Source organism: Morus notabilis, unplaced genomic scaffold (genome assembly GCF_000414095.1).
Source record: "Morus notabilis unplaced genomic scaffold, ASM41409v2 Scaffold884, whole genome shotgun sequence".
NCBI lineage: Eukaryota > Viridiplantae > Streptophyta > Magnoliopsida > Rosales > Moraceae > Morus > Morus notabilis.
This window is the reverse complement of record NW_010361302.1, coordinates 502,054-519,784: the sequence shown is the minus strand read 5'-3', so window position 1 is coordinate 519,784 and position 17,731 is coordinate 502,054. Positions and strand designations below refer to the sequence as shown.

The 17,731-nt window shown below is 33.3% G+C and overlaps 2 protein-coding genes and 1 pseudogene across 2 annotated transcripts; 2 read left to right on the top strand and 1 right to left on the bottom strand.

Annotated features, from left to right (window-relative positions):
* The first annotated feature begins 1,219 nt into the window (after positions 1–1,219).
* On the top strand, positions 1,220–9,685 carry LOC21400402 (alpha-dioxygenase 2). Its single transcript, XM_024166393.1, has 10 exons — positions 1,220–1,443; positions 1,646–1,906; positions 3,860–4,009; positions 4,408–4,541; positions 5,498–5,711; positions 5,987–6,132; positions 6,484–6,711; positions 7,150–7,352; positions 7,895–8,138; positions 9,156–9,685. Exons 1-10 carry the CDS (start codon positions 1,348–1,350, stop codon positions 9,379–9,381), a joined length of 1,902 nt encoding a protein of 633 aa, XP_024022161.1. The 5' UTR covers positions 1,220–1,347; the 3' UTR covers positions 9,382–9,685.
* Positions 9,686–11,471: 1,786 nt separating this feature from the next.
* Positions 11,472–16,502, top strand: LOC21400401 (exonuclease 1). The gene is made up of 12 exons (XM_024166401.1): positions 11,472–11,687; positions 11,781–11,817; positions 11,922–12,096; positions 12,227–12,305; positions 13,063–13,107; positions 13,236–13,385; positions 13,511–13,625; positions 13,912–14,012; positions 14,532–14,629; positions 14,736–14,828; positions 15,330–15,588; positions 15,960–16,502. The coding sequence occupies exons 1-12, from the start codon at positions 11,610–11,612 to the stop codon at positions 16,500–16,502; spliced, it is 1,773 nt and encodes a 590-aa protein (XP_024022169.1). The 5' UTR covers positions 11,472–11,609.
* An 819-nt stretch (positions 16,503–17,321) lies between these two features.
* LOC112091831 overlaps positions 17,322–17,731 on the bottom strand; it is a 7,478-nt pseudogene continuing 7,068 nt past the window's right edge.

The window sequence follows — 17,731 nt, the reverse complement described above, 5'->3', positions numbered from 1 at the left end:
ACGATTTCTTCGGAACTGCGACATGGCAACAGACCCGTATATATATCTCTAGAAAATGGAAATTAATTAATGGATAGAGAGCCATTGTGTCAAATTTGCGTATGCAAGACGAAACAAAGGAAACAGAAATTGCAAGAATAGCGACAAAAGACGAAACTGCCTATATATCTATGGAATAATTCATGGTACCACATCATATACATATGATTTATGAAAATTTATGGCCGTGTTTAGAATTGTTCTTTTTTTGTTTTTCACATTTTTTAAGAAAGAAAATATGAAAACGATAAAAAACGGAAATGAAAACGATTTTTTGGTTTAGTGTAAAATGGGAGAAAAATGAAAAACGACTCCGTTCGGTTCGCTAATTTGAGTTTTTAATTCAAGTTGAGATGTGATGTTGTGTGAGAGCTTTTTACTGTAGCAAAAAAGTTAGATGTGACTGTTTTTGAGAGCTTTTTACTGTAGCAAAACTCGAATTCTAAACTCGAATAAGTGAAAAGAACGGGGCCTAGTTTTTTATTTTTTGTTTTCGTTTTCTCCTCTCTCGAGCACAGAGAGAAAGACATTAATGTGTTTTTTTATACTGAAAATAATCTCTTGATAAAGCTACCAAACACATTTTCAAAAATAATTTATGTTTGAGATTGAAAACGTTTTTATTTCTATTTTCATACAAAAAATAAAATCATTTTGAAACGAGTTCCAAACGCACCATATATTTCTTACTTTTCTTAATACAATATATCTATATTAAACTATTGTAGAGTATTCTGATCACATATCAAAAGCTGAAAACGCAAAAGAAATTACTTAGAATTCTAAAGAAATCCAATGGCCCCCCTACATAATTTTGAATTCGATTATATATGAAAACCAAATATATTTGCGTGTGTGTGTATATATATACGTGTTACATAAATAGATCATGTATATGTATATACATGTACTATAGGGGACTTTTAAATGGATAAAGACTTGCGTGTTAAATTAAATTAGGATGCGAAAGTAAAAGGAGTGGCAGTGGTAGGTATTGCTTAATGGAGTGTATTGAATGCAAAATAGTGGGCACATGTCGCTTACTGATATCTCCATATATGGACAGGTTTAGACGTATTTGTGGCTATTATATATTCTCATACATGATCATTTCAATTAATACATAGTTATCATATATATATATATATATATATGCATCGAAATTAAGCAAGGAAAATCCGCCCTGCTTTTTTTAGAGACCATATATATATGTGTGTGTGTGTGTGTGTGTGTTTGTAGCCAGATAAGCAAGAAAAATCAGCATAAGAAGTATTTTCTTATCTTTTCTATTCCCCTACAGAAATATTAATGGCTTTCTGTCTTTCTTCTTCAACGTCCTTCATCCATCCTCAACTCCAGCCTATTGTTGCCAAAATGACTCTCTTCGACACCTTTTTGTTCTATGTTAGTGCTAAATCTCTCTCTCTCTCTCTATAGTTCGCTATATATATATATATATACATATATATTAGTCCTTTCTTTTCTTTGCAACATGTTTGGGGTTAGTACAGTTGTATATATATCTATATATATATATTTATGATAGTTATATTAATCAGGTAAATACTTTGTATATATATATATATGTATATGAGTGTGATTTCAGGTTATACACTTTTTGGACAAGTTGGAATTGTGGTACAGACTACCAGTTCTACTTGGAGCAGCATACTTGGGCATTAGGAGGCACCTGCATCAGCGTTATAATCAATTGCACGTCGGAAAAATGGTCGGAAAAGAATACGACAACGGAGAAATTTGGTACCGGACGCCGGACGGGAAATGCAATCACCCTAATGACGATCTGATTGGAAGCCAAGGAACATTTTTTGGCCGCAACATGCCTCCGTCGACTTCAGGATTTGGGGTACGTACTAAGCTTGTCAATTACATCCTACTTTTTTTCTCCAAAAATAAATGAGTACCAAAAAAAAAAATAAAGTCCCCATTAATATTGAACAATGGTTGGTACACCTATATATATGTTCTATACTAATAAAAAGTGATTCTACACAAATCCGTTTTTTATTAATTGTGGTGGTTAAGTGGTACCCAAGATTATTCATTGCGTGCTGTTTAAACTTACCCTAGTGGTCAACTGGTTTTTAGCATTGTGGTATCGTCAAAACATTCCTATACTATTAATTGTGAGCGACATATATATATATATATATATATATATATATGAATAGTTCTTAAATTATTAACAATTATCAAAAAGCATAGTGACACTTATGTACCAATTTGTGCATAGTGAAAATTATTCATGTACGTGGTCTCAACTTATCACGTACGTATAATATATTTCAGCTGTATTCTCTAGGCATGCTCAACTTATTGCCAATAGTATAGTGTGCGTTTGGAACAAAAATCCGTACTATATTTCGGATCATAATTTGTAGCTCGTTACAGTATTTTCTCTCATAAAAAAACACACGTAAACCAAAAATAATTCTGAATTATAGTTCTGAATTCATGAACCAAACGTCATCATACTTTTAGCCACGATTCATTAGGCATGGTCAAACTATCATCATTCATAATTGTTTTTTTAAAAGTGTATGTGTTATAATTTTTATTATTTACTCTTGATTCATAATATTTTTAGTTAAATAATTACACTAATAAAAAAATTATTTATTAAGAGTAACGAGTAAAAATTCAGACTCATACACTCTTAAAAATAAATTCTTAAGAGAAAGGCCACTGTATTTTATCCACCCAAATTACTTTAAACAATTTGAATCTAAATTAAAATAGTTAGTACCTTGAATTTAGGGGGTGTTTATAATCGATTTGGTTGGATAGAAAGAAAAAAATCATCAATTAATTAAATATTAATATATTTTGAATCGGCGTGTTTGGTTTGAAATTTTTAAGCTCACCGGCAGACAAAAATACAAAATCATATCATGTATAATCATTAGGTGGATTTGGACTTATAATTAACACAAGTGTTGATTGATATATATAGAAAATTTGAGTTCGTCGTGCAAAATTAGCTATCATTCTTTTTTCTTAGGATATTTAATGAGCTGAAATTTTACTTAAATCATAAAACATAAAATAACATTAAGTTTCTAAAAAGATGGCATGTATAAAAATAGATAAGAAAGACTAAAAGTAAAAAATGTTATAAATTTTTTTTGACATAGTCAGAAATTTTTGAAACCGCTAACGAAAATAACAAAAAAATAAAAATAAAAATTCCAATATGACAAATTAATCAAAAATAAAAATCAACGGATTTGATTTGATTTACTCAGCTTGCGTTGTCCATAATTTTTTTGTTTTGTTCCCTTGTAGTTTATTTGTTGTTCTTTAAGTGCCGAAGTTGTGCTTCCTATTTGCTTATAACAAAATAAATAAATAAATCCTCTATTTTAAAAAAATAATAACTTTACTCATTATGAACGCATGGTTTTGCCATGGTCTTTTCGACAACGTCTGCATAAGATAGGAACAAATAGAATGCCTGGCTTGGATTTTATACATGTTATAATTTGGAAGAATATTTATTACATTTTTTAATTTATAATTAAACATGTTAATAAACGCACACAATTTGGTTGTGGAGCTATTTAAATTTGAAACGAGGAAATGCTATACCGAGTCTTTGGCTTGTAAGGAAATTAATTACAAGCCTATGATAGAATACAATATAAACTTGGTTCATAGATTCAGAACCGTAATTCAGAATTATTCTCGATTTATGTATATTTTTTATAAAAGAAAATATTGTAGCGAACCACGAACCATGATTCAAATTATAGTACGAATCTATCGACCAAACACACACTTAATTATTCTCTTTCTGCAGTTGCTGGAGCCTCATCCTATGGTTGTGGCCTCAAAGCTTTTGGCAAGGAAGCGGTTTATAGATAATGGAAAGCAATTCAACATGATTGCCTGCTCATGGATACAATTCATGATACATGACTGGGTTGATCATTTGGAGGACACTGAACAGGTGTGTGTATATATATATATATATATATATATATATATATATATACACATACATATGTATACGTATGTATGTATAAATTGTGAGCCCTCGTATCCTATCTTAAGCACTATTGTAGAAATTATATGATTAACTTTGGAATTATTTTCATAACTACACCTCGAATTATGTATCCTGTTTTAAAGTGTTCATAGTTTTTAACAAGACTAGAGAAGGTAAATAATTAAGATGACGTTTGATTTATAAGTCCAGAATCATAGTTAATAATTCTAATTTTTAATGAGAAAAAAATACTATAACAAATTAAAAACTATTTAAATTATGATTTTAAATCAGACGAGAATCCTCGAAACAAAAGGAACATAAGTATTAGTGTTATTGCACTTGTGAACATGAAACAGGTGGAGATCAGAGCTGCTGAAGAAATTGGTAGCGGCTGTCCACTCAAGTCATTCAAGTTCTTTAAGACCAAGAAAGTTTCCACAAGTTTGCCTCACATAAAGACTGGATGTTTAAACACAAGAACTCCTTGGTGGTAATTGCTCAACTCTTCTTTTCTCTGCATTTTGTAAAGACTTCGTTTAGTTCGTTGATTCGAGTTGAGATGTAACTTTATTGAGAGTTTTTTACTGTAATAAAAAAATTAAATGCGACTGTTTTTGAGAACTTTTTACTGTAACAAAACTCGAATTCCAAATTTAAATCGGTGAAATGAACCGAGGTTAAGTTTTTTCTTTTAATAATTTACGGCCAATTTGGATTTTGTGCTTTATAAAGAATTTGAACTTTTGCTTATAGCAAAAGGAGAAGTAGAAACAAAAAGAAATCGCACATTTAAAAGTGCATTAGTGTACGTGCAAAGGGCATTTGACCATTTTTACTACTTGCATTTTGTTATGGGAAAAAGGGCTTCTGTGATCACCATAAACAACATAAAATTGGCATTTAGTGTTCCTAACTTTAATATGTTATTCTTACTATACGAGATCTTTGAGGTATATGAATAGGAGACAATAAAATAGGCGTGGAAAAATTGAGGAATGACTCAATATGCAGTTGAAATGGTAACATTGATCGCCATCCGTATGATTCGTCTTATAAAATAGATTCTAAAACCCATTCATAAACAATTACAACTAGAAACGCTGAGCCCAAAACTCAACAATTTTTTGCATGCCTGCCATATTTCGGTGTAGTCATTTAAGGATATATGTGGCAGGGTCTCGAACTGATAATGCATGTTTCTGACCGTTAGATTTACTAAAAATTACTTTAAAAAAAATTCAGTTAATATAGTTTCTTATAGTTATCTAAAAAACCAGAGTCCTACCAGTAATGCATTTTTTTCAGGTCATACCATAGATCTCTCTTATCTCTCTAATTAGTTATTTTCATTTGCATTCCATTCACAAGATTGCATATTGCTTAAAAGGAAAAAGGGTTTTGTCAAGTAGTTGGGTTCCAAGTAATATATGTGTACTTCTTGAGCAGGGATGGTAGTGTGCTTTATGGGAATGACAATGAAGGTATGAGAAGAGTAAGGACATTCAAAGATGGGAAGCTGAAGATCTCAGGGGACATGCTTCTTGAGCATGATGAGCAAGGTATTCCTATCTCTGGCGACGTTCGAAATTGCTGGGCCGGGTTCTCCCTCCTACAAGCCTTGTTTGTCAAAGAACACAATGCTGTTTGTGACATGCTAAAAGTAACTTCTTCTTTCCCATCCATTTTTTTCACATGGATGTTAAATGTTTCAAATTTTGTTTTTGGTTTAAAATTTCTTAGTTTAACCATGATGATGGAAGTATATAAAAGTTACTTGATTGTGTTTTTTGTTATTTGATTTTTTTTTTTAATCGTCTACTAGAACTTTTCTGATATACATGCAGCATTTTGATCAATATGTAATTAACTCTACATAAAAGAAATAAATTTTTTGGGTTGACTAATAAAGTAACAATAGCATTTTTTTTCCCTTAGGCGCATCACCCAGATATTGATGATGAGAAGCTCTACAGGCATGCAAGACTGGTGACTTCAGCTGTCATTGCTAAAGTCCACACAATAGATTGGACTGTTGAACTCCTAAAGACTGATACTCTTTTAGTAGGGATGAGAATCAACTGGTAAGACGATTAAAAAACCTCAAAAAAAAATTTTCTCTTTTTTTTTTTTTTTTTTTTTTTTTTTTTTTTTTTTTTTTTTTGAAAAACAGTCACACTTGAAGAAAAGAAGTACATATTAAAAGTTGGTTTTTTTTGTTGTAGTGAAGGCTAAAAACTAGGACAAAGATATTAAAGAAAACATAATCTGTAGTGTGAAAAAATTTCTGATTCAATTGGGATAATTTAACAATAGAATGTAAATTGTTCATTGTGATGCACCAAAAGTAGACCCATTTTAATACTTAATGCATTACTATGAAAACCCTTGATTAATGTAATTCTGTAAATTCTATTTGTCTTTGTGATGAGCAGGTATGGATTATTGGGGAAGAGATTTAAAGACATGTTTGGGCCAATTTTTGGACCAATACTAAGTGGATTGGTTGGTCTGAAGAAGCCCAGAGATCATGGGATTCCTTATTCACTAACTGAAGAGTTTGTGAGTGTATACAGAATGCATTCACTTCTACCTGACAAATTCATCCTTAGGGATATCAAATCTAGAGCTCCAGAAGATAAATGCCCTCCTATTCTAGAAGAGTGTGTAATCTCTCTCTAACTTTTCACCCTATTCAATTAGTTTGTCTCTTTACCTTTGAATATATTAATAGGCAACTTTATTTACATTTTGTTGTTTTGGTGATGTTTAAGTGGACGTTTAGTTCATAGATTTAAAATTATGATTCAGAATTCTTTTTATTTTACGTGTATTTTTTGTGAAAAAAAATATTATAAAGAACCATGAATCATGATTTAGAATCAGGAATAAATACAGAAAACAAACGTCCCCTAAATATGTGGGGAACTAAAAATTACCTTTTTGCTTCCCAAAAACAGATCATAGTTTCTTTGACTAAATTTTCTTCAAAGCAAAGAATATTAGAGGGAAAAAGTTGTCACATGCATTAAATTATGTTGCAAAAATTGTTGAAATAACTCATCACTAAAATCTAAGAGCTGCAAACAAAATGATTACAGGATTCCAATGGAGGAAATGGTGGGCAAAGAAGGCGAGAAAAGACTGTCAAAAATTGGAATGGAGCAAATGCTGGTATCAATGGGTCATCAAACTTGTGGAGCAGTCGCATTATGGAACTATCCATCATGGATGAGAAATCTTGTGGCCCATGACGCCAATGGAGAAGATAGACCAGACCCTGTTGATATGGCTGCCCTAGAAAGTAAGACCATCAAAAAAAAAAAAAATTTATCTCTAATAGTGTGTTTGGTAGGGTGAAAAAGAGAGATGAAAGATTTTAGAAAGAAAAATAAAATTTTAGGTTGTTTGGTAGAGAGAAAATGAAAAAAGAAAGAAAATAAAAATTTATGAGGCTCATTAATTTTTAATCCTTTCAACTTTGAGAAAAAAAATAAGAGAGAAAAAATTAGACAAACAAATTATGTGTAAAATAACAATTTTAACATTCATTATTCATCATATTTTTATTTATATTGAGGTATTATTGTAAAATACTTTAGATTTAATATTTTCTTTTCACTTTTCTTTTTCTTTTACCAAACAAAATGAAAGAAAATCATTTTACTTTTTTCACTTATATATTTTACTTTTCCTTCATTTCTCTTTTCTATCTATCCTACCAAACATAGCATACGTAACGAGATTACCACGTCTACAGTAGTATGCCAATATCATCACATAACATGAGTATGTCTAATGTGACATTGTCTAATGAGATTACCACATCTTGTTGAACATGCTTAGTTTACAGAGATAGAGAGAGAGGAGTTGCTCGGTATAACGAGTTCAGAAGGAACTTACTAACGGTTCCCATTACCAAGTGGGAAGATTTGACAGATGAGGAGGAAGTTGTCGAAGCACTTCGCGAGGTTTATGGAGATGATGTTGAGAAGCTTGACTTGCTTGTGGGTCTACATGCAGAAAAGAAGATAAAAGGCTTTGCCATTAGTGAAACTGCTTTCTATATCTTTCTACTTATTGCATCAAGGTATGCTCATACTTGTCTTTTTTATCTTTAAAGACCCCTCAAAATATAAAAGGCGTGTTTGAAACTCGTTTTAAAATGATTTTATTTTTGATATGAAAATAAAAGTGAAAATATTTTTAATTTTAGACAAATTATTTTTAAAAATGCGTTTGGTAGTTTTATCAAGAGATTATTTTCAGTATAAAAAAACTCATTAATGTCTCTCTCTCTCTTTCTCTCTTTCTGCTCGAGATAGGAGAAAATGAAAATAAAAAATGAAAAACGATTAAAAATTATTTTTTATTTCTCTCATTTTACACTAAACTAAAAAATCGTTTTCATTTCTATTTTTTGTCTTTATTGCACCAAACACCGTTTTAAAAACGTTTTTTTTTTCCTAAAAAAACATGAAAAATAAAAACGGGATCAATTCTAAACACGACCAAAGATTCAACATGTGCAATACAATGTTTAAAGTCGGAATCTCCTACTTGGGTAGTTTGCCGATTCTCCGAGAATGCGCGATTTAGACTAAGAGTATGTTTGGTAGGAAAGAAAAGTAGAAGGAAGGAAGAAGGTGGAGGGATTTTGGGAGGGAAAATGAAAATGTAGGTTGTTTAGTAGGAGAGAAAAGAGAAAGGAAGAGAAAATGGAGTGAAAAATAATACATGTGAGCCCCAACATTTTTTTTCTTTCCACAAGTGGGCAGAAAATGGGATGACAAATGGGGACAATTCATTAAAGTGAGCAAAGTTACTAAACTACCTTTTTATCCATTAACATCCAAGCAAAAAATTTAAGGGTATAAAAGTAATTTACGAGTAAATTTTTTTATTTCCTTCCAATTTAACTTTCAATACCAAATAAGTGAAGGTAAGCTCATTTTCTTTCCATCTTCTCATACCAAACAATATAAAAGAAAATCAATTTCCTTTCTATCATTGCTATTTTCCATTACTTCTATATTTTCTTTCTATCATATTTTCTTTCCTTTCTACCGATCATAGCATAACTCTAACATGGTATATGCACGTTTAGGAGGCTAGAAGCAGATCGCTTTTTCACAACCGACTTCAACTCGGAAACCTACACAGAGGAAGGCCTTAAATGGGTTAACACGACAGAGACTTTAAAAGATGTGATTGATAGGCACTTCCCGGACATGGCAAGGAAATGGATGAGGTGCTCTGGTGCATTCTCAGTGTGGGACTCGATGCCAACTCTCCCAAATTATGTACCACTATATTTGCGACCAGCTACCTAGTCGTCGCATATGTTTTCTTTTTCCTTTTCTTGTAGTTTTTTTTTTTTTTTTTGGTAAATGTTTTATACGTATTGATATATATGGTGATAATATGAATAATTTTACTAGGGCTTGCTTTTAGTAAAGCAGAAATGGAGCACTTGCAACAGCCGACTGCGCTGATCTTTAATACTTGGAAAAAACATGTACCTGAAATTGTGGCGATAAGTAATGATAAATGATGTAACTAAGATTATGAATGAAGGGATAATTGCAACAGGAGAATGGCATTTAGATTGCCTAAACTGTTGTAGCTGCATTTAGATTGCCGAATTTGAGACTTTATGCATGAAGTCGTACGAGTCGGTTATGGATTTCCTCGCAAGAACGTTGACAATCGCTAACAAGATGCGAATCCATGGTGTGAAAATGGAAGACGTCATTATCGTGGAGAAAAGTCTTCGATTGATGACACCGAAATTTAATTTCCTTGTTTGTTTGATAGAAGAATCAAAAGAAGTTGATGCGCTTTCACTTGATGAATCAGAAAGTTCTTTGTTGGTTCATGAGCAGAAAATTGTCTAGTAGGAGAAAGAAGAGCAAGCTTTGAAGGTGGTAGCCAAGCCAAAAGGTCCTAGACGTGGAAAAGGAAAATGGAAAATACACATCACAAAGCAGACAAGAATTAAGCAACTGACCCTAATGAGGCACGGGGGGTGCAGTTGCGCGGCTAGTGGCGTGCCCGTGCTCCCAATGAGGCGTGGGCGCGTGGGGTGTGGAGCGGCCGTGCGCCTCAGGTGGCGCGCCCGCATAGGTGGTTCTACCCAAGAGGGCCCTTGTGCGGCTTTGAGTTCTTTTTGCTCTAATTTTTAACTCCAAAATGTCACTAAGTCCCATTTTATTATCTTTCCTACAAAATAATACTAAAACACATTAAACTAACAAAAATGCTTGAAGACTCACAAATACTTAAATTAAAAAATACTCGATTTTTTGATAAATAACCTCCTCATCAACCATTAATGTTTAATGACGCTCATTAGTATGGTTTGATCCCCGTTTGCACACGATGTGTGTGAGGCCTTTGAACCGCATACAAGTAAGCAACCTGGATCTTGCGCAGACTGCTACTTAAGCTTGGGCTCAACATGGCCTTGCAAGGTAAGTAAAATAAAAAAGGAAAAGAGACAAACATGTGTATGAGTATGGATTTTTATTATTTATTTTTAATTAATATTATTTTTAGTCAAATAATTATATTAATCAAAAGAACATTAATTAAGTGTAAGAAGTAAAAATTTAAACTCACGCACTCTAAAAATAAAGTTAACAATTTTCTTTAAATTTAAGGAATTAATCCCTATTATAATTTAGAAATCAAAATGAAGGAAACTAATCCTATTCTAAAGTATTTAGAATTAACATTATCTAAAAAAGAAGCGATAAAATATGGAATAATCTTATAATTTGAAATTTAAAATTTAAAATGCTGCTTTGAAATCGTCTTCGGATCTAGAACTTTGTTGTCCGGTTAACCTGATGTAGCCTACTGGTTAACTGGTTGGTCTTCTGCTGTCCACCTGCACTACTTCAACATTTTACCTCGAGATTTGCTTCATGCCGTCAAGAGCAGAATCAGAACTTTCATCATTAAGAGTAGTATTTGAGAAGTGCGGGGGTGGTCCGGCTGTGCAACACTTGATGGCGGTGATGGCTTTTGCGGGATCGGTGGCGGGCTTACTTGCGGCGGTATGCATAAGAGGTTATTTTTATAAGTTAATTTAATTTAATTTAATTTTACTTTTTCTAACTTTCTAATTGCCAAAATATTTGATTTTTTGTTTAATTGAATAGTGTAGAACACGTGCATGAATTAGCGTGGAAATTAGCATCATAGGAACGAGCGGGAGCCTCAAATTCAACCGAATTTCGCGGTTAAATGGAAGAGAAACTGAAAAGACGGTACTACCCCCTCCCATCTTTACTAGGCACGTGGGTGTTGATCATTGGTCAGTTTAGCAAATCCCTAACAGCGCCGTCACATTTCCTCCACGCGCAAAATTTCTCACTTCTTTTGCCATTTGCTCTTCTTCCCGCCAATTTCTCTTTCGTTTACCTCTCTTTCTCTAGTTCTTCATTGCCCTCTCAGCGGCACAGAATAAAAACTCAAATAGAGAGGGAATTAATAATAAAAAAAAAAAAAAATTCAAAACCCAAAGCCCCACAAAAAGAAGAATCAGAGCAAGCAAATGGGTATCAAAGATCTTCTCAGATTCATGAAACCTTACATCAAACCCATTCACATAAAGAAGTACGCCGGAATGCGCGTAAATTACCATTTTCCCTTATTCCATTTCTTTCTCTTTCTCTTTAATGGTTCGGTTTCTGGGTCTTAAATCTGAAAATCTATTAATTTTCAGGTGGGTATCGATGCATATTCATGGCTTCATAAAGGAGGTCAATTCTTATACTTATTATTATCAAGTGTTTTTATTTTTTATATTTTGGTGGATGGAAATAAATAATAAAGAGTAAAATAATAATGGGGGTATTTTGGGCAGCGTATTCGTGTAGTATGGAGCTGTGTCTGAACTCAGATGGTGAGAAGAAATTACGATACATCGACTACTTTATGCACAGAATCAATCTGCTTCGTCATTATAAGATAACCCCAGTTGTCGTTTTTGATGGTGCCAATATCCCCTGTAAAGCTCTTACTGAGCAAGATCGCCATAGGCACGTTTCTCTTCTTATTTCTATTTTATTCCTTGTCCTTCATTTTTCAATAATGTAAAACTTATCGTGATTGAAGCTGTAATTCTGATTTTTTATTTTTATTTTTTATTTTTTTATACTAATGATTCAGGAGAAAAACAACTAATCGTGATCTAGCAATGGAGAAGCTCAAAGAAGGGAATGTCAGTGCTGCTTCTGAGTTCTTTCAGGTAAAGTTCTTTTTCCCCCAATTTTTCCAAATTTTCTGAATATTTAATGACCGCAACCAATGTCATGACAACTTTAGATGCTTTAGTCTTCATTCGTAGCTCCTTTAACTATGATAAAAGAGGAGATTTGACTTAGTAAGTCCATAACAGCTCACTATTATTTTAAATTCAGTTTGATTTTATTGTACAGTATTTCAAAAAGAAAAATGATCAAAGCAAAATTTTGATCGAGTTAAAGGCAAATGGCATTGTTAGGTTTAACCAGCTAGAAGACTAAAACATCGGATGGTGTTATAGAAATTGGGCTTTCTAAGGGCTCGGGGTTTCAACGTAAAAGGTCAACCTATTCGGTGGAGTGACCTGATGTTTTTATAAGTTTTTATTTTTATTTTTATATTAAATGAAGCAAGATGGTGCTTTTTTTAGAGTCATCAATCTTATATTGGATGGATGGGGCTGCTCGTTTGTGTTGATCTCTGATACCATTATAGAAATTGGACTTTCTAAGAGCAACCTATTCGGTGGGGTGACCCAATGTCCTTATAAGTTTATGTTTATTTTCACGTTTAAATGGCGTGGAACTCGGCTTTATTTTATCCTTACATGTTACAGGTTGATTTTAAATTTACTGTGTTTTTGGTGTAGCATCTTCTATGATGTAAAGTATCTGCTCTTGTTTTTCCTCTAGTAAGATTTATTTACAAAGAAACTTATTCATCTGTGAATGATCTTTGTGTGTATTTTTTTTCACGTGTAGAGAGCAGTGAGTGTCACTCCGTCCATGGCACATCAACTGATTCAGGTGCAGTTGCCTCATAACTATACACAATACTTTATTGATCAAGTTCAAAATTCAATTCATGCTGAACAAATTTTTATGTTTTTGGACAATTTGTTGATATAATGATTTTTTTTAATGATGTCTTTCAGGTTTTGAGATCTGAAAATATTGAATTCGTAGTAGCTCCATATGAGGCTGATGCACAGTTGGCGTACCTCTCCAGCCTTGAGGTAGAAAAAGGTGGAATTGTGGCGGTGATTACGGAGGACAGTGATCTTATAGCCTATGGTTGCAAAGCTGTAAGGATTTTTTTTTCCTGATTTATGTAAATGGATGGTTACTCTCCTTCATTGTTCATTTGTTATATTACTTGTTATTGAATTGTTAACTTTGTTTTGCTGGGATTTGCATTGGCTCTAAACAGATTGTATTTAAGATGGATCGGTTTGGCAATGGTGAAGAAATACTGCTACACAATGTTTTTGATTCTGCATCTTGTACACCTTCGTTTCGAAATTTCGACAACGAATTGCTCACAGGTTAGTTCACTGTGTTCATTCTCAGCTTCCTTTTACATAGAGTTCCAAAATGTGCATGGAGTTTCCTGATATAAATTGGATTTGAGCCTCATAATGAGGTCAGTCATTGTTCTGAAGTTTGATTTTCTCTCGGTAAAACGTAAATATGCCTGGAAATCTGTTCTTTTGTTTTTTTGTTTCTCTCTCTTTTTTTTTTTTTTTTTTTTTTAAATGAGAGTAAAACAGTGGCTCACTGTTTTTCTAGTTGCTGAATTATGAACTCACATAGTTATCTATTATTTCACAGGTATGTGTGTGTTAGCTGGATGTGATTTCCTTCCCTCTGTTCCTGGAATTGGAATAGTGAAATCTCATGCATTGGTATCCAAGTATCTGAATTTAGACCGCGTAAGTGCATTCTATTTGCTCATTGGGATGGTCATCAGATTTAATTTACCGTTCACTAGGACGCTGAACTTTTCAGAAAAGAAAATGCAGATAAAAGGGAACGGATTGATCTTCTAATAATCATATATTTCTGAATAGCAAGCATACTGATGCAACCATTTTTTTAATGTGATCTTGAAAAACACGGAGAGCATACTGCTATCCGGATTATAGGATCGGTGGAGTTTCCTTACCATAGTAGCTAATTGGAAAGATGATCTGATTAGAGAAGTCATTTGATTAGACTTTTATGAAGTTCTAAACTTGAACTAATATGCCTAATGAGATTAAAAGCGGCGGAGAATTATGAAACCTTAAATTTAGAAACATTATGCACAGATCATAACTGGTATTATTCATAAATAAATGCATGCTTTTATCTGCTTATAGATTTTAAGTTTTCATCTTTTTCTTTCTGTATTATTTATTGATCTAGAAGTGTAGGTGATATTGCATGCTCACATACTGCCATGGTTGCAGGTTCTATCAGTTCTGAAACTTGAGAAGAGAAACCAAATGCCTGAGGGTTATCCCAAATCTTTCAGAGAAGCGCTTGCAGTTTTCCAGCATGCTCTGATGTAAGTATAGAGCAAACACAATATCTTTTAAAGACATCAATTTCAAGATATATTTGCTTTTAGTTGGGTGACACATTCTGGCGCTTGTTTCTTGTTTCCCACACAGATACGATTTGGACATCAAAAAGCTCAAACACATGAGACCTCTTCCAGAAATGCTTCTGGAATCCCTAGATGGGAACCTCGATTTTTTGGGACCGTATCCTTGTTTCTAAGGGGGAAAAAATAACTATGTTAGTACCTACAATGCATCAAGCGAGCATTCAGTATTTTTCACTGCACAAGATATGACAGCCTGTTGCCTTCGACAATCAAGGAGCAATATCACCACCAAGTGTTAAGAATTAGACGCCCTAATTCTTTGCTACCGAGAGCAAAATGTGAGAGCTATATCCACTTTCAGCCTTGTGTTGTGCGTCAGGGCATGCTTTACATTTAAACATAAATTTAAATGCCAACTTTGGGACCCATAGTTTACAGGGTTTCATGGCAATTTCTTATTGTTCGAAAACTCCATCACCGTTGATGATATTTAGCATTTTTCTTATCAGAACTCGGGTTGCAATCTAAGATTAAGAACTTTCTTTGACCACCATACAGTATTCTTTCTACATGATTTCACCTGTAAGGCTGTTTTTGCTAGCTTTTGGGTGTGTTTCAATTTGCAACTTCTTTCCTTGACCAATACTACTGGATTCAGCGAAATCCCTCCATCAGTTGCCATTGCAATCGCTGAAGGAAATGTGGATCCAATCAGTATGGAGGCCTTTGACCGTTACTCAAGTTCAAGACGTCTTCAGGATCCTCCTGTTAAGATCCAAACTTCAGGTAGACTGCCAAGAGTCGAGGCTCTCGTGGAATCTGCAAGAGAGAGCTGCTTTGTGGCCTTCTCAAACCAAAAAGCCAGAGAGACAGATGATACAGGCAAGTTATACAAACTTCTGACCAACTCTTTGCTGGTTTCATAACATTGAGATTTCCTGCTTTTACATGCATGATTTAATAAGTACACAGAGTAAGACTAAGAATCAAACTCATGCACCAATCTTGTGGGGACTCATTGACATGACAATAACTTTTGGCGTTTAAGCACTAACATCTCCAGTTAAAACGTTATTCTCATTTAGAAAGCTGCATGAAAAAATATTGTTCAATTGATATGTCAAGTAAATAATGACTTTTTGCTTGTCTAGATATGTGTGTTGTATTACTGTATAAAGATATGTACACAATTATATATGTGTATGTCTGTGGGTGTTTGTTTATTTATACGGTATAGAAAGAGAAGGTGAAATTACAACATACAGCTTTTATATGATTCACAGAAAAGCAGAATCCAATTCCAAATGAAAAGAAGTGTATTAACAAAGTTGAAGCACTTCAGAAGTTAATCATGCCATCCACAATTCGTGAAGCGGTTCAAACTAAAACAGTAACCAACGTCCCGTTAAAGGTTCCTGACAACAATCCATTCAAGAGACGGAAATTCGACCAAAATCATGTAGATCAAATAGGAAGTCAAGTTTCATGTTCAACCCAGGTTGAAGATTTAGACAATTCTGCTATCTCTAACAGTACTAACATATACCAGGAAGTTCGTAAGAATGGTGTCTCTAGGAAAAGAAAGATAGAAGAAGTAACTTTATATGAGGTAGAAAAAGTTGGTGAACAGAATTCAGTGGTGACCAAGGAAGAGAATTCAGAAGTTTTGTGCTTGGTTTCTGAATCCCAAGAGAGTGTAAATTCCAAGGCAAGTAAGATAACTGGTGGTGGGAAGAGTAAAGGGAAAATTGGGAAACTAAAGACTAATAGCGTCTCCAAGAGTTCGGATACTAAAAAGAACAGTATCTTGAACTTCTTTTCTCGCGTGTAATTCAAGTAATCCTTAAATTATGTCCTGAAATTTTTGTTGCTTTTTGGCTGGTTTTGCATTGATTTTTCATTCAATTCTACTGGCGTTGCTGAAGAGATTTCCTCATGAAGAGAAACTATAACTTATCTTGAGATTCACACATGCGAAGAGTATCTCCATTGCAAATGTTATAATTGATGTGTAGCATTTGAGTGTAAACTCCAATACACTACTATTTACTGTGTCAAATTTCCCATATGCCATACTTTGTGGCAAATTTCTCACCAAGTATAGCATATAAAAAATTTGGCATTTGATTACTATTAGTTAAAATGTTTATTTTTTCATGTAATCATTTCAACTAGTAGAAATGTTTATTTTTTCATATAATCATTTTAACTTTTGTATTTTTTAATTATTTTAGAAATAAAAGTTTACTTTTACAACTTTTAAAGTTTAATGATTATGAAAAAAGTAGATTTAGCATTTCAAACATCATTATGCATTGGAGTAAAAATGAAAATAATATATTATATCATACTTTTTGATACTAAATATAGAATTGGCATTAGCATTTGTATTGGAATGGTCTTAATGGTCTTATATGTGATATGCATAACCTGCAACATTACTAGAATGTCTCTCTGGTGGGGTTGACAAATGCAATTGTTGGTGCATAAATTTCCTTTAGGAACTAGAGAAACAATCTTTTTATCAACAATATTTTTTGAAATGGAATTACTTGACAACTTGGAGAACAGTGGAAGTCCATCAGTTTTATAGGGAGAGTTGTATGTTACACTGGCATAAAAACTAATCCCAAGACATGTCTGGACAGCTCTACTTGTTTCTTTGAAGCAGTTTTCCGAACCAATAAGCAGACATCTTTGGATACCTTTTGAGGTTGTTGTAATCAACGTAGACTATCCCAAATCTTGATGTATGGCCTAACCTCCACTCGAAATTGTCAAGCAAAGACCAAGCAAAGTAACCAATCACATTGGCTCCATCATCAACTGCCTTCTTCAGTTGAGTCAAGTAGCTTCTCTAGAAGTTGATCCTTGTAGTGTCATGCAATCCTTGAGCAAGTGTTACGTTGCCTGGATCATCCATTCCTGAAAGTTGAACTTTCATAATGTGAGTTGTGAACCAATTTCAATGCATTTTCTTTTTCCATAATGAGCCCGAGCAACAATCAAGCAGTCATACCAAAAAAAAAAAAAAAAAAAAAAAGGAAAAAAAAAAAAAAA